Source organism: Callithrix jacchus, chromosome 2 (genome assembly GCF_049354715.1).
Source record: "Callithrix jacchus isolate 240 chromosome 2, calJac240_pri, whole genome shotgun sequence".
Taxonomy (NCBI): Eukaryota; Metazoa; Chordata; class Mammalia; order Primates; family Cebidae; genus Callithrix; species Callithrix jacchus.
Window position 1 is genome coordinate 11,171,072 of NC_133503.1, and position 24,205 is coordinate 11,195,276.

At 52.9% G+C, this 24,205-nt stretch overlaps 1 protein-coding gene across 2 annotated transcripts in view; it reads left to right on the forward strand.

The window, feature by feature from the left end:
• ZP3 (zona pellucida glycoprotein 3) overlaps positions 1-21,726 on the forward strand; it is a 37,445-nt gene extending 15,719 nt beyond the window's left edge. The window contains exons 1-8 of one of the 2 annotated variants that reach the window (XM_008981923.5): positions 3,443-3,754; positions 7,949-8,067; positions 11,492-11,595; positions 12,151-12,328; positions 12,731-12,848; positions 19,580-19,671; positions 19,810-19,946; positions 21,499-21,723. In XM_008981923.5, coding sequence (XP_008980171.1) covers positions 3,443-3,754; positions 7,949-8,067; positions 11,492-11,595; positions 12,151-12,328; positions 12,731-12,848; positions 19,580-19,671; positions 19,810-19,946; positions 21,499-21,713 — 1,275 coding nt within the window. In that variant the 3' untranslated portion in view covers positions 21,714-21,723. Of the gene's footprint in view, positions 1-3,442; positions 3,755-7,948; positions 8,068-11,491; positions 11,596-12,150; positions 12,329-12,730; positions 12,849-19,579; positions 19,672-19,809; positions 19,947-21,498 lie in introns of those variants that run through there. The other variant, XM_035280385.3, reaches the window with a different exon arrangement.
• Positions 21,727-24,205: the final 2,479 nt, after the last annotated feature.

Genomic DNA, 24,205 nt, shown 5'->3' on the forward strand with positions numbered 1-24,205 from the left:
GCACCTGTAGTCCCAGCCAGATTAGGGATGCTGAGGCAAGAGGATTGCTTGAACCGGGGAGGTGGAGGTTGCAGTGAGCCAAGATCACACCACTGCACTCCAGCCTGGCGCCTGGCAACAGAGCGAGACTGTCTTAAAAAGAAAAAAAGAAGTGTACAATTTGACTCATTTTGACATGTATATAAATCCCTCAAACCATCACCACAATCAAGGTAATGAACACCTCCATCATGCTTAAAGATTTTTTCTTGCTCCTCTGTAATCCCTCCCCTCCTCCCACTATTCTTCCAACTCTAACAAGACGCTTATCTGCTGTTGCTATAGATTAATTTGTATTTCCTAGAATTTTATATAAATGGCTGGGTGTAGTGGCCCATGACTGTAATCTCAGTACTTTGAGAGGCTGAGGTGGGAAGACCCCTTGAGCCTAGGAATTCAAAAGCAGCCTGGGCTACGTAGTGAAACCCTGTCTCTAAAAAAGGAAGAAAAAAATAAGTAAAATGAAAAAAGAAAAAAAAAGCTTAAAAGAATGTTTCGGCCAGGTGCAGTGGCGCATGCGTGTAATCCCAGCAGTCTGGGAGGTCGAGGCGGGCAGATCACCCGAGGGCCGGAGTTTGCGAACAGCCTGGTCAATATGGTTAAACCCCGTCTCTACCAAAAATACCAAATTAGCTGGGTGTGGTGGCGCATGCCTGTAATCCTAGCTACTTGGGAGGCTGAGGCAGGAGAATCACTTGAATCCAGGAGGTGGAGATTGTGGTGAGCCAAGATTATGCCAGTGCACTCCACTCTGGGTGACAGAGCAAGACTCCATCTCAAAAAAAAAAAACAAAAAATGTTTTTTAAAAGAAAGACCAGAAAGAACTTTATATAAATGTCACCATATAGTATGGACACTTTTGGGTCTGCTTTATTTTACTCAGCATAATAATTTTATTTTTTTAGAGGCAGGGTCTCACTCTGTTGCCCAGGCCGGAGTGCAGTGGTGCAGTATCAGCTCACCACAGCTCCAGACTCCTGGGCTCAAACAATCCTCCCACCTCAGTCTCCCAAGTAGCTGGTACTGCAGATGCGAGATGTGTGCCACAGTACCCAGCACATCTCCACATCTTATGCAGCCACAGCACATTTGTCAAAACCAAGAAATCAACATTGGCACATTAATATTACCCAAACTCCAGATTTTTTTTTTTTTTTTTTGAGACAGAGTTTCGCTCTGTCACCAGGCGCCCGGCTGGAGTACAATGGTTCGATCTCGGCTCATCACAACCTCTGCCTCCTGGGTTCAGGCAACTCTCCTGCCTCAGCCTCCCGAGTAGCTGGGACTACAGGCACGCGCCACCACACCCAGCTAATTTTTGTACTTTTAGTAGAGATGGGGTTTCACCATGTTGGCTAGGATGGTCTCGATCTCTTGACCTTGTGATCCACCTGCCTCGGCCTCCCAAAGTGCTAGGATTACAGGTGTGAGCCACCGCGCCCGGCCCAAACTCCAGATTTTATTTGAATGAATAAAATAAAATGTTCTCACTAACATCCTTTTTCTGTTCCAGGATACCACATTGCATTTAGTAAGCATATCTTAAAATTATGATATATGCATTAAAAAGTATGCAGGTTGGCATTATCTGGTTGCCATGGTGATCTTGAGTAATGGGTCACCTGGTGGCCTGGCTGGTGGCAACAAGGCTGTCAGTCAGTTCATTGTTCAGCCTTCCTTCCTGAGGTGGGACGCTCCACAACCTTGGCTTGATATTTGGATTTCCTGAGGCCAGGTCCTAGGATTCTTTTCTTTTTCTTTTTTTTTTTTGACACGGAGTTTCGCTCTTGTTACCCAGGCTGGAGTGCAATGGCGCGATCTCGGCTCACTGCAACCTCCGCCTCCTGGGTTCAGGCAATTCTCCTGCCTCAGCCTCCTGAGTAGCTGGGATTACAGGCACGCACCACCATGCCCAGCTAATTTTTTGTATTTTTAGTAGAGACGGGGTTTCACCATGTTGACCAGGATGGTCTCGATCTCTTGACCTCGTGATCCACCCGCCTCGGCCTCCCAAAGCGCTGGGATTACAGGCGTGAGCCACCATGCCTGGCCCGATTCTCTTAAGTAAAAGGCATGGTTCCACATGATGGCATCAGTGATCGTGGTGTGGGTCCGGTGATCCCTGGGAATGCAGGAAGGGAATGCCGTGGTCGGGCCAGGTGAGGTGTCTCACGCCTGTAACCCCAGCACTTTGGGGGACTGAGGCGGGTGGATCCCTCGAGGTGAAGAGCCCCATGAGGTGGCACGAGCTTGTAATCCCAGCTACTCGGGGGCTGATGCACGAGAATCCTTGAACCTGGGAGGTGGAAGCTGCAGTGAGCTGAGACTGCACCACTGCACTCCAGCCTAGGCGACAGAGTGAGACTGTCTCAAAAAAAAAAAAAAAAAGAATGCACTGGTAGGGGGTGAGCTGAAGCCAAGCCCCACTTCTGCTGTCTCAGTTAAGTTCCTGGGGATTCACCCAGGGATGAAGAACCCAGTGCCCCTTCTACACCTCTTTTCACATAGCTGCCTCGGCCTGAACGGACCTTCCCTCCGGCCTCCCATAAAATAAGGCAGAGACCCGTGAAACTCCTCCCGTCTCCTAATTGATACCACCTCCTTTTTCTCACACGTGGAATGAGCTCCTATGTCTCGGATCTAATCCCCTAGACCCTTCAATCAAGGGCTTTCTCCTGTGTCCCCCACAGACCTGGGACAACTCCCTTGCTGGGCTGCGAGCTTCCTACCGGCAGGGCCAGCAGGGCATTGGAGGGAAACTGTGATAAACTGTGGCTCAGCAGGCAGCCAGCACACTCTTTGCAAACCTTAACGTAAATACACGTGGGGATTTCCAAGCTAAAAACTTTCACGTGGGCTGGGTTCAGCTCACATCTGTCATCCCAGCACTTTAGGAGACTGAGGTGGGAGGATCACCTGAGGTCAGGACTTCGAGACCAGCCTGGCCAATATAGTGAAAACCCATCTCTACCAAAAATACGAAAATTAGCCAGGCATGGTGGCACGCCCTGTAATCCCAGCTACTCGGGAGGCTGAGGCAGGAGAGTAGCTTGAACATGCCTGGGAGGCAGTGGTTGTAGTGAACCAAGATCGCACCACTGCACTCCAGCCTGGGCAACAGAGCAAGACTTGTCTCAAAAAAAAAAGAAAAAAAAAATGTAACATGGGTACATGTGGGGATTTCCAAACTAAAAAATGCTGCGGTTAGGCTGGGGTGAGGGCTGAGGGTCTGCAGTTCTAACAAGCTCCCAGGTGTTACTGAGGCTGCTGGATGGGGACCACTTTCTACAACAAGGGCCCAGCTGGCTCGGGAAGGGAGGCAGGTGAGAGCTCAGGTGGCAGCAGCCAGCATCCCCGGGTATAAGATGGCCGGTGGTGGCTGCCCGCTGCTCTGCAGGCGCCATGGAGCTGACCTATGGGCTATTCATCTGCCTCCTGCTCTGGGGTAGTACTGAGCTGTGCTACCCCCAACCCCTCAGGCTCTTACAGGGTGGAACCAGCCACCCTGAGACCGCTCTGCAGCCCGTAGTGGTGGAGTGTCAGGAAGCCACCCTGGTGGTCACAGTCAGTAAAGACCTTTTTGGCACCAGGAAGCTTATCAGGGCTGTTGATCTCACCCTGGGCCCAGAGGGCTGTGAGCCCCTGGTCTCCACGGACACAGAGGATGTGGTCAGGTTTGAGGTTGGACTCCATGAGTGTGGTAACAGCATGCAGGTGAGAAACGCTGGGGGGGCCCCGGCTTTGGTGGGAGGATGTGAGGCAGCCGGGGATGGGGAGTGTGATCACAGAGTCGGGGGGAGGTGGGATTTCGTGGACCTCTTTCGTAGGTGGGGATGTGGCACAGTTGAGGCCTGAAGCTGGGAGCTGAGGGAACGGGGCCTGGGGCAGCTCCTGCCTCTGACTGCCGAAATCAGTAGGTGGGGTAGAGCCAGAGGTGGCAGCGCCCTTCGGGCTGGACCAAGCCACGCCACTCTGACTCAGGTGGGTTTGTGACACACATGGGCATGCGTAATAGGACAGCCCTGTGGGTTGCCTAAGAGGCTAAGTTTCTAATGCTTGGGGCATATTCTGAAGAGACCAAAACTATTAAGAACAGCAAGTGGGCCGGGTGCTGTGGCTCATGCCTGTAACCCCAGCACTATGGGAAGCCAAGGCTGGAGGGTTGCTTGAGGCCAGGAGTTTGAGGACAGCCTAGGCAACATAGTGAGACCCCTGTCTCTTACGCCTTTTTAAAAAATGAACTGGGGCCTGGTGTGGTGGCTCACACCTGTAATTCGAGAACTTTGGGAGGTCACCTGAGGTCAGGAGTTCAAGACCAGCCTGACCAACACAGAGAAACCCCATCTCTACTAAAAATACAAAAATTAGCCTGGCGTGGTGGCATATGCCTGCAATCCCAGCTACTTGGGAGGCTCAGGCAGGAGAATCGCTTGAACCCGGGAGGCAGAGGTTGCAGTGAGCCAAGAGTGTGCCACTGCACTCCAGCCTGGGCAACAGTGCAAGACTGGTTCAAAAAACCAAAAAAGACCCCACAAAACCACACATAGATAAGTGGCATGGGGGGGAGGGGCACATCATAACCTTGGCATTGAAGAACCTAAACACATCAGTTGGTCCCTGGGGGCAGCTCTAAGGGGGAAGGGCTTAACCTGAGGCACGTCCGGGAAGAAACGAAGAAATCCAGGCCAGACCCCTCTCCCCCTAGCCAGTGGGGAAACAGGCTGCAAGGAGGGGCCTTATGGTAGGGCAGAGCTGGGCACACAGCTCCCCAGCTGAACCCTGAGCCCCTGGACAAAGCTCCTGTGGCCCTGTGAAGGGCCTGTCCTCTCCCACCTTACGGGATTCTGGCTCCCACTTACCTGGGCCTGGACCCAGTAGCTTGGCTGGGATGGGGGCAAGTCCAGCCCCTAGAGCCCTCCAGCCAGAGCTCTGGTCTTAAGTGTGGTCTCCTGGCTCTCCTTGAGGACTTGGGGCCCTCGTTTCCCTGGGGAGGGAGGCCAGAGAGCTGCAGGAGTTGAGGAATGACTCTAGAGGCTCACAGATGTGTTAGATTCACCAAACCTGGGGAGCCAGGTGTGGTGGCTCATGCCTGTAATACAGCACTTTGGGAGGCTGAGGAGGGAGAATCACTTCAGTGCATTAGTTTAAGGCCAGCGTGGGCAACCTAATGAGACTCCTTTTGTAAAAAAAAAAAAAAAAAAAAAAAAAACAAACCTAAGTTAATGGGGTGTGGTGGTGCATGTCTGTAGTCTCAACTACTGGGAGGCTCAAGCAGGAGGATTGCTCAAGCCCATGAGCTGGGGCTGCGATGAGCCATGGTTGCACCACCGCACTCCAGCCTGGGAGGTAGATCAAGACCGTTGCTCTTATTAAAAACCCCACCTGTGGTGCTTATAACAATCCTGATGTCCAGGCTGCTAAAACAGGGTGTGGGAACAGCCACGGGTAATAACGCTCTCCGGTGACTCCAACGAGGAGCAAAGCCTGCAAACTCCTTCCTCTGGTGTGGTGTTTCTCAGTCCCACACGAGAAGAATCACCTGGGGCCAGGCTGGGCTTGGTGGCTCACGCTTATAATCCCAGCACTTTGGGAGGCTGAGGCAGGCGGATGACCTGAGGTCAGGAGTTCAAGACCAGCCTGACCAACGTGGAGAAGCCCTGTCTCTACTAAAAATACAAAATTAGCCAGGCGTGGTGGCACATGCCTGTAATCCCAGCTACTCGGGAGGCTGAGGCAGGAGAATTGCTTGAACCCGGGAGGCAGAGGTTGTGGTGAGATGGCACCGTTGAACTCCAGCCTGGGTGACAAGAGCGAAATTGTCTCAGAAAGAAATCACCTGCAGCCCAGGCCAGCTCCCCAGTATACAGCCTGTGCAGTCCTGTAGGGCAGGCAGGTGCTTCACTGAATGCTCTCCTGCCCTGAAATTGGTAACTACTTTTGAATAAGGGGCTCCATGAACTACACTGCTGGTCCTGTCTGTGCTGGGGTACTTGCTAATAAGGTCTAGGACTGTTCCCTGAAGATCAAGTTAGTTGGGACAGGGCCAGGCAGCTACCTGGGCTCAAGCCATCCTCCCGCCTTGGCTTCCTGAGTAGCTGGGATGGCCCAGCCAAGTGATCTTTTGTAGAGCCTCACTGCAGCCTCCAACTCATTAGCTTAAGCAGTCCTCCCACTTCAGCCTCCCAAGTAGCTGAGACTCCAGGCATTCGTAACCACACCCCATTAATTTAGTGTTTTGGTTTTTTTGTTTGTTTTGAGAAGGGGTCTCATTATGTTGCCCAGGCTGGCCTTAAAGTCCTGGACTCAAGCTATCCCCCCACCTCGGCCTCCCAAAGTGCTGTGATTACAGGTGTGAGCCACCGTGCCTGGCTCCCCAGGTGAATCTAACAAAAAGCTCTTTCCTAGGCTGGTTTTGACTTCCTGGCCTCAAGCAATCCTCCCTCCCAAAGTGCTAGGATTACAAGTGTGAGTTACTTCACCCAGCCCTCAAGTAGCTTTTAAACAAGCTCCCTGAGATGAGAGGTGGGGATAGTGAGTTTAGAATAAGTGGTTAGGGCTTGGGCAAGGTGGTTCACACCTGTAATCCCAGGATTTTGGGAGGCTGAGGCAGATGGATCACCTGAGGTCGGGAGTTCGAGACCAGCCTGGCCAACACGGTGAAAACTCTATTTTAAAAAAAAAAAGCTGGCTTGGTGACTCACACCTGTAATTCCAGCTACTTGGGAGGCTAAGGCAGAATTGCTTGAACCCGGGAGTCAGAAGTTGCAGTGAGCCAGATTTGTGCTACTGCACTCCAGCCTGGGTGACAGCAAAGAAGCGAAAGAAAAGGAAGCGGTTAGCGTAGAGGTTTCCAATCCTGACTCCACGCTAATCACCCGGAAAGGTAAAAGTACTGATCCTCGTCGAGTATCACCTTCACCGGGGAGGGTCCCGTGTTACAACTTTCTAATTCTATTAAAATCTTCATAGGTCAGACCCCGCCTTCTGCCAGCCGGTTGGACAATGCAAATTTCCCCAATAGCACTCACCTGTAGCTCTTCCTGCCTCAGGCAACCTCAACCAGTCTCCCCCACCTTCTGTGAAATGGGCTTGGATAGGTTAGAAGCTGATTAGGGGTGTGTATGTGGTTTTTTTTTTTTCTTTGAGACGGAGTCTTGCTCTGTCTCCAGGCTGGAGTGCAGTGGTGCGATCTCGGCTCACTGCAACCTCCACCTCACGGGTAGCTGGGACTACAGGCATGCGCCACTATGCCCAGCTAATTTTTGTCTTTTTAGTAGAGACGGGTTTCACCATGTTGGCCTGGATGGTCTTGACCTCATGATCCGCCCGCCTCAGCCTCCCAAAGTGCTGGGGTTACAGGTGTGAGCCACTGTGCCTGGGCAGAAGCTGATAAATGTTAACAGCTGGGTACTTCGTGGCTCCTTTCTGGGGGCTATCTTGGCCCTGGGCCTCTCCCGAAAAAGGAAACTTTGTGTACGTATTGGGGGGCATGGAGGGGGTGTGTCAGAAGGGAAGCACCACCCTGATGCCTCTGTTGCTTGGCAGTACATGGTGTCAGCCATGTGGTCGATCCAGGCTGCCTGTGGTGGGGTCGGCATGTCAGAAGTGAAGACTCTGGGGTGCAAAGACAGTGCTTGTCCTGCCTCTCCTAACTGACCAGTGGCAGAGCCTGTGTTCTCTTTTGTAGAGATGGGGTCTTGCTATGTTGCCCTGGCTAGTCTCAAACTCCTGGCCTCAAGCAATCTTAGCCTCCCAAAGGGCTGGGGTTATAGGCATGAGTGGCTACACCTGGCCTTGACCCCGTGGTCTTTCTGTCCCCTGTGGGCTGCCCTCCCTGTGTACTCATGTGTGGCCTGGGTGCACCGGGGCAGGTGATGCTGTAGCATTAACCCCTCACCTTTCCTCCAGGTGACCGACGATGCCCTGGTGTACAGCACCTTCCTGCTTCACGACCCCCGCCCTGTGGGAAACCTGTCCATCGTGAGGACTAACCGCGCAGAGATTCCCATCGAGTGCCGCTACCCCAGGTCAGTGTGGGACTGTCCGTCATGGCCCCTGCAGACAAATGGGTCAGCTGTGGGTGGCAGCTTGCAGCATGGCTATTTGAACTATCTATGGAAGTGCTTGCAGCCGTGGTTACTGCCCTGGGTGGGATTGGGGGGACTGCTGAGTCTAGTTGGAATCCCAGAAGAGTGTCAAGAGCCCAATTGCAGCTTAGAGGAAGCTGCAGAGCCGCCCAGGCCTGGGGGTGGTATTGTGCCAGCTTGGGCCCTTTGTGGGGTTCAGAAATGCCCTTCCATTTCCACTGGGGCCAGGCACAGTGGCTCACATCTGTAATTTTGGAGGCTGAGGCAGGTAGATCACTTGAGGTCGGGAGTTTGAGACCAGCCTGGCCAACATGGTGAAACCAGTCTGTACTGAAAACACAGATGTTAGCCAGGAGCCTGTAATCCCAGCTACTTGGGAGGCTGAGGCAGGAGAATTGCTTGAACCCAGGAGGCAAAGGGTGCAGTGAGCCGAGATCGTGCCACTGTCCTCCAGCCTGGGTGACAAAGTGAGACTCCATCTCAAAAATAATAGTGCCAGGCTGGGCTGTGACCACCTCCTCTTCTGTGGTTCTTAAGCCCCTGGCATTAGTCATGTCCCTGTGAACTCAGGCCCTGAGGCGGGAGGAGAGAGTAATTTTGGCTCCCAAGGGCAACACTGGTTCCTGTTCTGGCCTCAGCATGCGGTGCAGGGGCCTTTGTCTCTGCCCTTGAACCAGTCTGGGAGTGTGTATAAAGATACGGCCAGGTGCAGCAGCTCACATCTGTGATACCAGCACTTTGGAAGGCTGAGGTGGGCAGATCATGAGATTAGGAGTTCGAGACCAGCCCGCCCAACATGGTGAAACCCCATCTCTACTAAAAATACCAAAAAAAAAAAAAAAAAAAATTAGCCAGGTGTGGTAATGAGTGCCCGTAATCCCAGCTACTCAGGAACTGAGGCAGGAGAATCACTTGAACCTGGGAGGTGCAGATGTTGCAGTGAGCTGAGATCACACCACCACACTCCAGCCTGGGCAATAGCGAGATTCCATCACAAAAAAAAACTAGTGTGAAGTGGGTAGGGAGTTGATGGAAGAGGAATCATGGTAGAGGTCATCCGGGGACAGAATCCTGGAGCAGGACCTTGAGGCTGAGTCAGCCTGGGCAGAGCCACCTGGGCACATCCCGGGGGGGAGGGCAGCACATCCCCTAGTAGGTGACATGTAGCCTGGGGCTGGAACCCAGACTGGAGTAATGAGGGAGCCAGACAGATGGGCTCACCAGCCTCGCCACAGATGCCCTTCCTGGAATGGGTGAGGCCTGAATCTCCACCCAGGGTCACCAGGTGGCTGGTGCAGAAGAGAAGTGGGAGCTAGTGAGGACCAGCTGGGAGGCTGGGAAACGGATTCGATGAGGCCTGACCCGTGTTGCAGGGACTGCAGAGGCTGACTCGGAGCTAAGAGCTCGGCGTCTGGGGGGAGGAGCTCGGCGTCTGGGGGGAGGAGCTCGGCGTCTGGGGGGAGGAGCTCGGCGTCTGGGGGGAGGAGCTCGGCGTCTGGGGGGAGGAGCTCGGCGTCTGGGGGGAGGAGCTCGGCGTCTGGGGGGAGGAGCTCGGCGTCTGGGGGGAGGAGCTCGGGGTCTGGGGGGAGGAGCTCGGGGTCTGGGGGGAGGAGCTCGGGGTCTGGGGGGAGGAGCTCGGGGTCTGGGGGGGAGGAGCTCGGGGTCTGGGGGGGAGGAGCTCGGGGTCTGGGGGGAGGAGCTCGGGGTCTGGGGGGAGGAGCTCGGGGTCTGGGGGGAGGAGCTCGGGGTCTGGGGGGAGGAGCTCGGGGTCGGGGGGGAGGAGCTCGGGGTCGGGGGGGAGGAGCTCGGGGTCGGGGGGGAGGAGCTCGGGGTCGGGGGGGAGGAGCTCGGGGTCGGGGGGGAGGAGCTCGGGGTCGGGGGGAGGAGCTCGGGGTCGGGGGGGAGGAGCTCGGGGTCGGGGGGGAGGAGCTCGGGGTCGGGGGGGAGGAGCTCGGGGTCGGGGGGGAGGAGCTCGGGGTCGGGGGGGAGGAGCTCGGGGTCTGGGGGGAGGAGCTCGGGGTCTGGGGGGAGGAGCTCGGGGTCTGGGGGGAGGAGCTCGGGGTCATCGTAGGTAGGGGAGAGGGGAGGAGCTCGGGGTCATCGTAGGTAGGGGAGAGGGGAGGAGTCAAGGGCAGCTCAGCCAGCTGGAGGGATTGAAGCCCTCCTGTGACCATGGTAGTCCTCGACTTCAGAGCAACTTTGTCTGGGCCTGACCTCTGAAGATGGTGGCTCACCTGGTTGGTTGGGTGCCGGAAGTGCTAGAGAAGCTGGTTGCAGGCTGGGATGCTTTAACCTGGCTCCAGATACCTGAAGTCTGGGTATCAATAGATGTATCTGTCACTTGGAGTGACATCTTCCAGACAGCCTTAACAGATTCCCCTCTCAGGCATCCTGTGGAGTACCATGCAGGGCCTGTAATCAGACCTCAGACCTCAGACCTCAGACCTGAACCTGTAGGGCTAAAGTGTGTGCATGGTGGTCTAAAAAAAAAGTCTCACTGGGCCTGGTGCAGTGGCTCACACCTGTAATCCCAGCACTCTGGGAGGCCCAGTGGGTGGATCACCTGAGGTCAGGAGATCGAGACCATCCTGGCCAACATGGTAAAACTCCATCTCTACTAAGACACAAAAAAATTAGCCCGGTGTGGCGGTGTGTGCCTGCAATCCCAGCTACTCAGGAGACTGAGGTAGGAGAATCATTTAAACCTGGAAGGTGAAGGTTGTAGTGACCTGAGATTGCACCATTTCACTCCAGTCTGGGTGACAGAGCAAGACTCCGTCTAAAAAAAAGTCTTGCTCTGTCAACAAGGCTGGAGTGCCATGGGCAGCATCATAGTTCACTGCAGCCTTGACTTCTGGGCTCAAGCGATCCTCCCATCCCAGTCTCCTGAGAACTGGGACGACAGGCATGTACCACCACGCCCAGTTATGTTCTTTTTTTTTATAGAGATAGGGTCTCACTGTGTTGCCCAGGCTGCTCTCAAACTCCTGGCTTCAAGTAATCCTCTCATCTCCACCTCCCAAAGTGCTGGGATTACAGGCATGAGCCACTGCACCCAAGTCCAGTGCTAAAGAAGGAACTGAGTTCAGACTAGACACAAAACTCCTAAGTTCAGCTGTATCTGTCTTCAGCAGCCCAGATGGCCTCAGTTAGGAGGGCTGGGCCACTCACAGGTGCAGAAGTTCAGGCAGGTTCAGGGGCAGCCTCGGGCTCCAGGTGTCTGTTGAGCCATCTTGCAGCAGCTACCTGGCTGGGCCATGGCTGAGGACCCTGCAGTGGAGTAACGGTGAGATACTCCGCCTCAGTGAGGGCCGAGGTGGGTATGACCCGAGGCAGGTGTGCACAGCCACTGTTGTCCTTTCAGGCGGGGCAATGTGAGCAGCCAGGCCATCCTTCCCACCTGGCTGCCCTTCAGGACCACGGTGTTCTCAGAGGAGAAGCTGACTTTCTCTCTGCGCCTGATGGAGGGTAAGAGAAGAGGGCTGGGTGGGGCAGTGTGGAAGGCCCTGGGCAGTCTAGAGCCCCTGCCCTTGGCTGTCTCTTTGCATTTATTTTTCATTTTTTTTTTTTTTTGTTTGTTTTTTGAGATGGTGCTCTGACCTCCCAGGCTGGAATGCAGTGATGTGATCTTAGCTCACTGCAACCTTTACCTCCTGGGTTCAAACAATTTTGCCTCTGCCTCCCAAGTAGCTGGGATTACAGATGTGTGCCACCACACCCAGCTAACTTTTTTTTTTTTTGGCAGAGTCTCACTCTGTCACCCAGGCTGGAGTGTAGTGGCACGATCTCGGCTCACTGCAACCTCTGCCTCCCAGGTTCAAGCCATTCTCCTGCCTCAGCTTCCTGAGTAGCTGGGGTTATAAGCACCTGGCTAATTTTTGTATTTTTTGTAAAGATGGGATTTTGCCATGTTGGCCAGGTTGGTCTTGAACTCCTGACCTCAAGTGATCCTCCCGCCTCAGCTTCCCAAAGTGCTGGGATTACAGGTGTGAACCATTGTGCCCGGCTGGCTGTGTCTTTCAGAGAACTGGAGCACTGAGAAGAGGACCCCTACCTTCCACCTGGGAGATGTGGCCCACCTCCAGGCAGAAATCCACACTGGCAGCCACGTGCCACTGCGGCTATTTGTGGACCACTGTGTGGCCACGCCAACACCAGACCAGAATGCCTCCCCTTATCACACCATCGTGGACTTCCATGGGTGAGCACTGGGCTCCCTTCCTAGGGAACGTTCCTAGCAAGATGACCCTAGAGCCACCTGTTTGGCTTTTTTTGTGTGGAGGAGATGGAGCCTCACTCTGTTGCCCTGGCTAGAATGCAGAGGCACAATCTTGACTCACTGCAACCTCTGGCTCCCTGGTTCAAGTGATCCTCCTGCCTCGGCCTCCCGAGTAGCTGGGATTACAGATACCCACCACCACACCTGGCTAATCCTTGTATTTTTAGTAGAGACGGGGTTTCACCATGTTGGGCAGGCTGGTCTTGAACTCCTGACCACATGTGATCTGCTCACCTCGGCCTCCTAAAATGCTGGGATTACAGGCGTGAGCCACCACGCCTAGCCCACCTGTCTGGCTTTAACACCATTCTGTTCTTTTCCAAGCTGTCTTGTCGACGGTCTCACTGATGCCTCTTCTGCATTCCAAGCTCCCAGACCCAGGCCAGATACACTCCAGTTCACGGTGGATGTGTTTCATTTTGCTAATGACTCCAGAAATATGGTAAGAGCTTAACAGCCTAGAAGGCCAAACTCTCAACCTTAATATCCTACTGAATGTGGTCACTCACTAGATCCTCCCCTTAAGCAAATGGCTTAGACCTCTGTCCTGGGAACTCAACCTTGAAAGTAAAGCCGTGAGCTTTTAGTGAGGCCTTCAAGGGGAAGGATGGACAATACGAACTCTTAAGAGGTAGGAGGAGGGTGGGTGCGGTGGCTCACACCTGTAATCCCAGCACTTTGGGAGGCCAAGGTGGGTAGATCACGAGGTCAAGAGATCGAGACCATCCTGGTCAACAAGGTGAAACCCCGTCTCTACTGAAAATACAAAAATTAGCTGGGCATGGTGGTGCACGCCTGTAGTCCCAGCTACTCGGGAGGCTGAGGCAGGAGAATTGCTTCAATCCAGGAGGCAGAGGTGGCGGTGAGCTGAGATCGTGCCATTGCACTCCAGTCTGGTAACAACAGCGAAACTTGGTCTCAAAAAAAAAAAAAGAATTGACAAGACTCCAGTGTCACCTGTGTGCAGTGGCTCATACCTGTCATCCCAGCACTTTGGGCTGCTGAGGTGGGCAGATTACTTGAGGCCAGGAGTTTGAGACCAGCCTGGCTAACATGGTAAAAACCCCAAGTCTACTAAAATTACAAAAACAGCTGGGTGTGGTGGTGGGTGTCTGTAATCCCAGCTACCCAGGAGGCTAAGGCAAGAGAATTACTTGAACTTGGGAGGCAGAGGTTGCAGTGAGATGAGATTGTGCCACTGCACCTCCAGCCTGAGTGACAGAGCGAGACTCCATCTCAAAAAAAAAAAAAAAAAAAAAAAAAAAAACAAAACAAAACAGGTATCAGCCTTCCTGGAGGCCTTCTCCAGGGGCAAAGAAAGCAGGTACGAACTTCTTAGCCAGGGTGCCTCTTGAACTCGATCATAGGCTGGGCTGGTGGATCTGAAGGCAGCATCCTCACCTGGAAGGCTTGTTGAAACTGATGACTGGACCCAACCCAGGGTTTGATTCAGGTGGTCAAGTGTGAGGCCCAGAATCTGCATTCCTGAGTGTTGGTTCTGCCAGTCTGGGGCCTCCCCTAGGGAACCTAAACTAGAAATTTTGGTGGGGCATGGTGGCTCACGCCTGTAATCCCAGCAGTTGGGGAGACCAAGGTGGACGAATCACGAGGTCAGGAGATGGAGACCAGCCTGGCCAACATAGTAAAACTCCATCTCTACTAAAAATACAAAACTTAGCCGGGTGTGGTAGTACATGCCTATCATCCCAGCTACTTGGGAGGCTGAGGCAGGAGAATGGCTTGAACAAGGGTGTTGAAGATTGTGATGAGTAACTACATTCCAGCTTGGGCAACAAGAGGGAAACACTGTCTCAGGTAAAAGTCCAAGTTGACCCCAGGAAGGAAGAAGGAAGGAGTGCAGGTGTGAACTGCCCGGATGGCTGAGACAGGAAGGGATGGGGCAGGAAGTACAGGTGGAAGGTCTGGCTCCTAGCCAGGAAGTACTGGTAGGTTGTTAGAAATACAAATCAATTTGTGGGTCTTCTGCCCTTTGTGGAAAGTGTCTCCCTATGCCCAGTCTGCAGTGCAGTGGCACAATCATGTCTCATTGCGACCTCAACCTCCTGGGCCCAAGCTGTCCTCTCACCTCAGCCTCCTGAGCAGCTGGGATGAGCTACAGCTTAGCTGTCGCCATGCCCACCTAAGTTAGCTTTTTGTGGAGTTAGGGTCTAGTGCTATTGACCAGGCTGGTCCTGAGCTCCTGGCCTCAAATAATCCTCCTCCCTCAGCTTCCCAAAGTGCTGGGATTACAGGAGTGAGCCACTGCCCAGCCTCAAATAGCTTTTAAACAAGCTCGCTGAGATGAGAGGTAGGGATGTGAGTTCAGAATAGGTGGTTAGGAAGTGATTAGGGGTTTCCAACACTGGCTTTATACTAATCTGGAAAGGTTGTAAAACTGCTTGTGGAGAATCTCACACCTTCACCCTATCAGGACAGGGCCTGGAGTCTTATTTTTGTAACATTCTATTAGCAAAATTTTCATAGGTGTTTGCTGTAAGACTCCACCAACTTTGTACGTATTTTTCCAGGTTCTACCACCAGCTTCCCCCCCTTTCCCCCTCCAAGAGGGTCTCACTCAGTCCCCTAGTCTGGAGTGCAGTGGCACAATCCAGGCTCACCGCAACTTCCGCCTCCCAGGCTCCAGTGATTCTCCTGCCTCAGCCTCCCAAGTGGTTAAGATTATAGGCATGTGCCACTACTGCCTGCCTAGTTTGTGTATTTGAAGTAGAGACAGTCTCACCATATTGGCCACGTTGGTCTCGAATTCCCGACCTCAAGTGATCCACCTGCCTCAACTTCCCAAGGTGCATAAGCTATCATGCCCAGCCTACCACTAGCATTTTGCTATCCTCCATCTACTGATCTACCTTATTCTACTTGGAAATGCATCAGAAGCCACCTAAACTCCCAGGTGGTTCTAATACACAGCCAGGCTTGCAAACCTCTGAAGCAGAGGCTCATGTCAGGTGGCATTAAGGGACAAAGTATACATTTATCAAAGGTCATACCTATGCCACTTTACCACCTCCAGTAGTTGCCTTGTGGGAAGAGAAAGATCAACAGATCAGTAGGGCTGCAAAAGGGATATTAGAATCTGTACTGATGAGATGGCCTGAAGCTCTTCATGGCAGAGCCTGCTTGAATGGGACTGTGGATAAAGGAGGGTGCAGTTGGGAAAAGAGTCCTGGTCCTTGGCTCAGTGACCTACAGCTCCTTAGGGGAGAGGGTCCTGGTTGTCGGAGGAAATCGAGATTGACCTCAGAGTGGCTCATTTGGGAGGAAGACGGGGAGAAGGCTTCATGCAGGTATTAGCAGTCAGCAGGGATAGAGACTGAGCTGCTTTCTCAATCATCTAGGGCTTGAGGGGTGACACCAGAGAACAGTGGTGTGTATGTGTTTGGTTTTTTTTCTTTTGAGATGGAGTCTCACTCTGCCACACAGGCTAGAGTACAGTGGCGTGATCTTGGCTCACTGCAACCTCCGCCTCCTGGGTTTAACTGATTCTCCTGCCTCAGCCTCCCGAGTAGCTGGGATTACAGGTGCCCTTCACCATGGCCAGCTAATTTTTATGTTTTTAGTAGGGACAGGGTTTCACCAGGTTGGCCAGGCTGGTCTCGAACTCCTGACCTCAGGTGATCCACCTGCTTTGGCCTCACAAAGTTGTGGGATTACAGGTGTGAGCCACAGGGCCTGGCCAAGAACCTGCTTCTAAAAGGCCACTATAGGGGAACTACCCCGGGATCTTAGACTCCAGATAGCACCAGAAAAACGTACTAGGAAGAAGCAACAGACGAAAGCACATTTCCTCTGGAATAGATGATGGAAGCTTCTTTCTTGCAGGGCACGTGGCTAAGACTGTCAGCCAGGGAACTGCTAAAATCCTGGCTTGTTTCTAAAAGTCTGAATTTAACGTGGTTTCAAGTTTCCCTGCTGGTGCACTTGGCCACTAGGTGGTGATCGAGGCTTGTGGCTCTGAGGCTTTTGCTAGAAGGTGGCAGAATTCCCCTGTTCTGCCTGAGGTTCAGCAGGGAGGAATTGAAGCCCTGCCTGGAATATGAAGGGAAACTGACCTGGGGATGGGCCAGGGCTCAGTGTAGCCCTGGCTCTGTCAAAATGGCCCCTAGCCCCAGTGGCAAGATAGAATCTCAGCTTTAACAATAGAAGGCTTTGGGCCGGGCACAGTGGCTCACGCCTGTAATCCAGCACTTTGGGAGGCCGAGGCGGGCAGACCATGAGGTCAAGAGATTGAGACCATCCTGGCCAACATGGTGAAACCCCATCTCTACTAAAAATACAAAACATTAGTTGGGTGTGGTGGCGCACGCCTGTAGTCCCAGCTACTCGGGAGGCTGAGGCAGGAGAATTGCTTGAACCCAGGAGGTGGAGTTTGCAGTGAACCGATATTGCACCACTGCACTCCAGCCTGGCACCTGGCAATGGAGCGAGACGTCTCAAATTAAAAAATAGAAGGCTTTGGTGGCCAGGCAAGAAGGCTGAGGTAGGTGGATCACCTGAAGTCAGGAGTTCAAGACCAGCCTGACCAACACTTTTAGTCTCTACCAAAAACATAAAAATTAGCTGGGTGTGGTGGCGCACGCCTGTAATCCCAGCTACTCGGGAGGCTGAGGCAGGAGAATTGCTTGAACCAGAGAGATGGAGGTTGCAGTGAGCTGAGATCACATCATTTTACTCCAGACTGGGCAATAAGAGCGAAACTCTGTCTCAAAAAAAAAATAGAAGGCTTGGCTGGGTGCGGTGGTTCATGCCTATAATCCTAGCACTTTGGGAGGCTGAGGTGGGTGGATCACTTGAGGCCAGGAGTTCAAGACCAGCCGGGTTAATATGGTGAAACTCCATCTCTACTACAAATATAAAAACTAGCCTAGCATGGTGGTATATGCCTGTAATCTTACCTACTCAGGAGGCTAAGGCAGGAGAATCTCTTGAACCCGGGAGGTGGAGGCTGCAGTGAACCAAGATTACATCACTGCACTCCAGCCTGGGCTACAGAGCAAAACTCCATCCCCCCCAACCCCCGCCCGAAAAAAAAAAAAGGGGTGGTAGCTTACAGGGCACTTGACAATCTCTGGGTAGGGGTCCTTCAGCTCCCAGGAGGAGCTCATATTAGTTTCTTGCATTACTTGTCTAATGAGGGTATATAAGAGGTCAGGACTGTCAGGGTCTCAGCCTGGTGAGTCTTCTGGGCATCAGATCACTTACAGGTAAAGGGAAATTGGCCCAGGCTAGACTAAGCCCAGGGTAATGTGCCCAAGAAGTAAGCAATAAAACTTTTTTATTTTTTTGAGACGGAGTCTTGCCCTGTCCCCCAGGCTAGAGTGCAGTGGCCGGATCCCAGCTCACTGCAACCTCCACCTCTCAGGTTCCAGCAATTCTGCCTCAGTATCCTGAGTAGCTGGGATTACAGGCACGTATCACCACACCTGGCTAACTTTTGTGTCCTTAGTAGAGATGGGGTTTCACCATGTGGCCAGGCTGGTCTCAAACTCCTGACCTCGTGATCCACCCACCTCAGTCCCCCAAAGTGCTGGGATTACAGATGTGAGCCTCCACACCCGGCCCATACAACTTAAGTCTGAAATGGAAACTCCATAGGAAAAGTCTAAAAAGTGTCTGTGTGCCCAAGGACTTCAGGTCACAGAAACAACTTGCTCTGGCCTTAGCTGGCAATACACAGTGACTACATCCCTGAGAAAAGTAGTTTGTCAACTAGTGAAGTGGCAGGTGGCAGTGTCAGCCCAGCTAATGCTGGCTAGTAAGGCGTTCCCACCCACCTCGGTCACCTGGGGGTAGGTGCAGAGGTTTAGCAATGCTGAGTTCAGCTCAGGATTGGCTGGGCACTACTAGCTCACACCTGTAATCCCAGTACTTCAGGAGGCTGACGCAGGCAGATCGCTTGAGCCCAGGAGTTCGAGACCAGCCTGGGCAACATAGTATAACCTTGTCTCTGGAAAAAATCTAAAATTAGCCAGGTGTGATAGGACGTGCCCATAATCCCAGCGGCTCGAGAGGCTGAGGTGGGAGATTCCTCGAGACCAGGAGGTCAAGGCTATAGTGAGGTGTGGTCACGGCACTGTACTCCAGCCTGGGTGACAGACCCTGTCTCAAAAGCCCAAGGTCAAGCCTGTTCATTGATTGGGTAAGTTTGGGAAAGATTAGGGGAATGATAAATGATGGATTCCAGTCTAGAATTAGTTGCTACTTGTTCTAACTTCAAGCAAGTGAACCTTTAGACCCTCTTGGAGATGAGGCTCTTCCTTCCCTGTCTTTATTTTAGTTTTTTCTTTTCTTTTTTTTTTTTTAAAGACGGGGTTTCACCATGTTGGTCAGGCTGATCTTGAATTCCCGACCTCAGGTGATCTATCCACCTTGGCCTCCAAAGTGCTTGGATTACAGGCGTGAGCCACCACGCCTGGCCTATTTTAGTGTTTGAGACAGTGTTACTCTGTCACCCAGACTGGAGTGCAGTGGCATGATCTTGGCTCGCTGAAACCTCCACCTCCCAGGTTCCAGCTCTTCTCCTGCTTCAGCCTCCCAAGTAACTGGGACTACAGGGGTGCACCACCACACCCAGCTAAGTTTCGTATCTTTATTAGAGACAGGTTTCATCAAGTTGGCCAGGCTGGTCTCCAACTCCTGATCTCAGGTGATCTGTCTGCCTTGGCCCCCCAAAGCACTGGGATTATTGGTATGTGCCACTGTACCTGGCCCCTTCTCCCTCTTTAAAGGGTTAAGGGTTCTGCCGGGCGCGGTGGCTCAAGCCTGTAATCCCAGCACTTTGGGAGGCCGAGGCGGGTGGATCACGAGGTCAAGAGATCGAGACCATCCTGGTCAACATGGTGAAACCCCGTCTCTACTAAAAATACAAAAAATTAGCTGGGCACGGTGGCACGTGCCTGTAATCCCAGCTACTCGGGAGGCTGAGGCAGGAGAATTGCCTGAACCCAGGAGGCAGAGGTTGCGGTGAGCCGAGATCGTGCCATTGAACTCCAGCCTGGGTAACAAGAGCGAAACTCTGTCTCAAAAAAAAAAAAAAAAAAAAAAAAAAACCACACACACACACACACAAGGGTTAAGGGTTCTATGAGAACTGGGGTGTTAAACGCCCTGGCATAGCCTGGAACTCAGCCTGGAAATGGCTGTTATTCCTTGTAGATATACATCACCTGCCACCTGAAGGTCACCCTAGCTGAGCAGGACCCAGATGAACTGAACAAAGCCTGTTCCTTCAGCAAGGCTTCCAACAGGTGAGGAGGCCAGGTGCTCCATGACTGGGGTAGAAACTGAATCTGCGACCCCCCCTCCCTTCTATTTCCCCCAGTATATTATCAGCAAACTTCTCCCTGCAGACACCAAAAACCTAAGCTGCTTGTCTTTCCTCTCAGCTGGTTCCCGGTGGAAGGCCCGGCTGACATCTGCCAGTGCTGTAGCAAGGGTGACTGTGGCACTCCAAGCCATGCCAGGAGGCAGCCCCATGTCGTGAGCCTGGGGTCCGGTTCTCCTGCCCGTGACCGCAGGCATGGTATGTTGTGGGATGGCCAAGAGGCTGTTCGTTGCCCTCCCCTCAGTGGAGGGTACCTGCTGTCATTTCAGGGTGATGGTCTTTTCCCTTGTCCCTCATTTATTTTTTTTTTGAGATGGAGTCTAGCTCTGTCGCCCAGGCTGGAGTGCAATGGCACGATTTCAGCTCACCACAACCTCTGCCTCCTGGGTTCAAGTGATTCTTCTGCCTCAGCCTCCTGAGTAGCTGGGATCACAGGCATGTACCACCATGTCCAGCTAATTTTGTATTTTTAATAGAGATGGGGTTTCTCCATGTTGGTCAGGCTGGTCTTGAACTCCTGACCTCAGGTGATGCACCCACTTCACCCACCCAAAGTGCTGGGATTATAGGCCTGAGCCATCACACCTGGCCCCTTGTCTCCCATTAAACTGTTTATGTCTTAGGGAAAGGTAGCCGCAGGTATAACCCAAATCTTGGGGCTAAGGAGGAGGGGCTCTTAGCCCCCACCCGAGTGGCAGCCAGGGTAGCTCTGCTGTCGTCCTAGGCTCCTACTGAGACTTAATCGGGCGTGTAGGGAAAATATCACAGCCGTTAATGTAGTCTGGCCGGAACAGTAGGTCCTGCCTGTAATCCCAGCACTTGGGGAGGCTGAGTGGGGGGAATGGCTTGAGCCCAGGAGCAATATAGCAAGACCCTCTCTCTACAAAAAAGGCAATGTACTAGGGAATTCCTCCTGGGGGACCTACATTCTCTGTACGATAAAGCTGTCACTTTCATTTTAATCTTTTGGAGATAGTCTCACTCTGTTGTCTAGGCTAGAGTGCAAAGGCATGCTCTTGGCTCACTGGCATGCTCTTGGCTCTTGACTCCCGGGTTCAAGCTATTCTCTTGCCTCAGCCTCCCAAGTAGATGGGACTACAGGCATGTGTCACCATACTCAGCTACTTTTTGTGTTTTTAGTAGAGATGGAGTTTCACCATGTTGGCCAGGTTGGTCTTGAACTCCTGATCTCAGGTGATCTGCCTGCCTCAACTTCCCAAAGTGCTGGGATTACAGGGGTGAGCCACCATGCCTGGCCAAGAAAGCTGTCTTTTCTTTCTTCTCTTCTCTTCTCTTCTCTTTTTCTTTTCTTTTCTCCCAGGCTGGAATGCAATGGTACAATCTCAGCTCATTGCAACCTCTGCCTCCTGGGTTCAAGTGATTCTCTTGCCCCAGCCTCCCAAGTAGCTGGGATTACAGGTGCATGCCACCAGGCCCAGCTAATCTTGTAATTTTAGTAGAGACAGGGTTTCACCGTGTTGGTCAGGCTGGTCTCAAACTCTCCATCTCAGGTGATCTGCCTGCCTCGACCTCCCAAAGTGCTGGGATTACAGGTGTGAGCCACTGCACCCGGCCGAGAAATCGGTCTTTTTTTTTTTTTGGTCTATAAACTTTCCGTTCCTTAACTCCCACACAAAGATGACATACAGACGACAAACTAGCTTAGCCCACTAAGGAGAATAAAACCTACGTTGCAATTCCTGGTTAGAGACTTAGTCCCTAAGATGACCATCAGGTGTTCTCCTTCCAGTGACAGAAGAAGCAGACGTCACCGTGGGACCGCTGATCTTCCTGGACAGGACTGGTGACCACGAAATGGAGCAGTGGGCCTTGCCGGCTGACACCTCCTTGCTGCTGCTGGGCACAGGCCTGGCTGTTGTGGCGCTCCTGACTCTGACCGCTGTTATCCTGGTTCTCACCAGGAGGTGTCGCACTGCCTCCCACCCTGTGTCTGCTTCCCAATAAAAGAAGAAAGCAGTATCTGGTCGTGGTGTGGTGACCAGACGGAAGGTCAGAATTAGTACTGACCGTCAGGGCGGGGAAGACTGTATACCAGCCCTGTGTGCTCACATAGCACAGTCCAGCACCCACTACTGTGCCTCTAGTGTAAACAGGGGGTCAGGGCTCATGTCTTTGGGGCCAACTATAATCACCTCCATGGAAACCAACATGAAAACTTCTTAGACGGAGCCTCGCTCTGTTGCCAGGCCGGAGTGCAGTGGTGTGATCTCGGCTCACTGTAACCTCCACCTCCTGGGTTCAAGCAATTGTCCTGCCTCAGCCTCCCAAGTAGCTGGGACCACAGGCATGTGCTACCAGACCCAGCTAACTTTTGTATTTTTAGTAGAGACGGGGTTTTGCCATGCTGGCCAGAATGGTCTCCATCTCCTGACCTCATGATCTGCCCGCCTCAGCCTCCCAAAGTGCTGGGATTACGGGCATGAGCCACCGCGCCCGGCTGGAAACTCTTGGATGAAGGTCAGGCTGACTGGACCCACCCTACTTCTAGGCTAGAAAAGAATCTTGCCTCTCTGGCCCCCATGGATCTGACTCTAGACATGGGAGAGGGGAGGAGAGAACTTCCAGGCCCACTTCTCCAAGGGAAGCAGGCAGCAAAATCTATTCTGATGCTAGAGGACAGAAGGCCAGTTGTGACTGGGCCGTCCCACTAGGGCAGAGCTGTGAGCTCTGCTGCTGTCCGGTCTTACCTGTCACCTTGGGCTGGAAGCTATGCTTGGGGCACGTTGGTATGGACTTGACCTGGCCCAAGGCAAGGGCTCTGAGGTGGGGACTTTTGCTTTGCGGGTAGGAGGGCTGAGGACCTGCTTTCGGTTTTGGGTTTGTCTTTTCTTCCAGATGGAGTTTCACTCATGTTGTCCAGGCTGGAGTGCAATGGTGCGATCTTGGCTCACCACAACCTCCGCCTCCCGGGTTCAAGCAATTCTCCTGCCTCAGCCTCCCAAGTAGCTGGGATTACAGGTGCCTGCCACCATACCCAGCTAATTCTGTATTTTTAGTAGAGATAGGGTTTCTCCATGTTGATCAGGCTGGTCTCGAACTCCCGACCTCAGGTGATCTGCCCCACCTTGGTCTCTCAAAGTGCCGGGATTACAGGTGTGAGCCACCACGCCAGCCTTGTTTTGTTTCTTTTGAGAGGGAAGGGTCTGACTCTTGCCCAGGCTGGAGTGCAGTAGTACAGTGATAGCTTACTGCAATCCTCCTGCCTGAGCCTCCTGAATAGCTGGAACTACAGGCATGAGTCACCATGCCCAACTTACTCTATTTCTGGTAGAAACTGGTTTGAGGCCAAGCTGGCCTCGAACTCCTGGCCTAAAGTGATCCCCTCCCTTTGGCCCCCAGAAACATTGGGATGATAGACCTGAGGCCTTACTGTCACTGAGGGGAGCTGCTTTTCAAACTCCCCTGATCTTTGTCATTCTCCCTAAATAGGCTGCTTCCCTGCCCCAGGTTTTGGCCACAGCCCCTAGGCATACTTACTAAGGGGATGGTGCCCCAAGGGGTTACCCAGGGAGCTTGTGCCCCCTTCTCTAGGGAAGGCATTCATGTTACTTCTGAGGGATGTGAAGCCTCCCCCAGTAGCTGTCTCCAGCCATGCCCCAAACTTGAGCCATTGTCACTGGGAGATGTTCCCTTTCTCTGCAGCCTCCCAGCCTGGCTGGCTACCTGCTATGAGGCTGCCAGTCCGCATGGGCAACGTGGGGGTGGTGCCTACTGAGTAGGATTAGGCATAAAATGATGCAAGCTGGAAGATGCTCAGGTGCAACTGGCATGGTGCTTATCTCTGGCCTGGTGTCTGGCTGAGAGCAGGGGCTCCTGTGTGTTGACTCGGGTGTAGACAATGTCTAGACTGCATTCAGAGCAAGATTTTGGAAGCTTTCGACCTGAGCAAAGGAAGGCCTTTGACACTTCACGTGTGGTCTGTGAACATCGGTATCACTTGAGATTTTGTTGGAAATGGATCATTTAAAGCCCCATCCTGGGCCTGGCACGGTGGCTCACACCTAGAATCCCAGCACTTTGGGAGGCCGAGGCAGGTGGATCACCTGAGGAGAGTTCAAGACCAGCTTGGCTAACATGGTGAAACCCTGTCTCCTAAAAATACAAAAATTTGGCCGGGCGTGGTGGTGGGTGCCTATAATCCCAGCTATTCGGGAGGTTGAGGCAGGAGAATTGCTTGAACCCAGGAGGCGGTGGTTGCAGGGGGCTGAGATCTCGCCACTGCACTCCAGCCTGGGCGACAGAGCAACACAATCTCAAACAAAATCCCTAGGTGATTTGGGTGGTTAAGGGCCCTGAGCCAGGGGACTTGGCACAAAAGGATAGTCCTGAGTGAGTCACTCTCGGCCCAAGCAGGTTGTGGTGTGATCTGTAGGGGAGTAACAGGCTGGGGCTCAAAGGCCACGTGCGTTGGGTCAGGCCTGTAATGGCAGCACTTT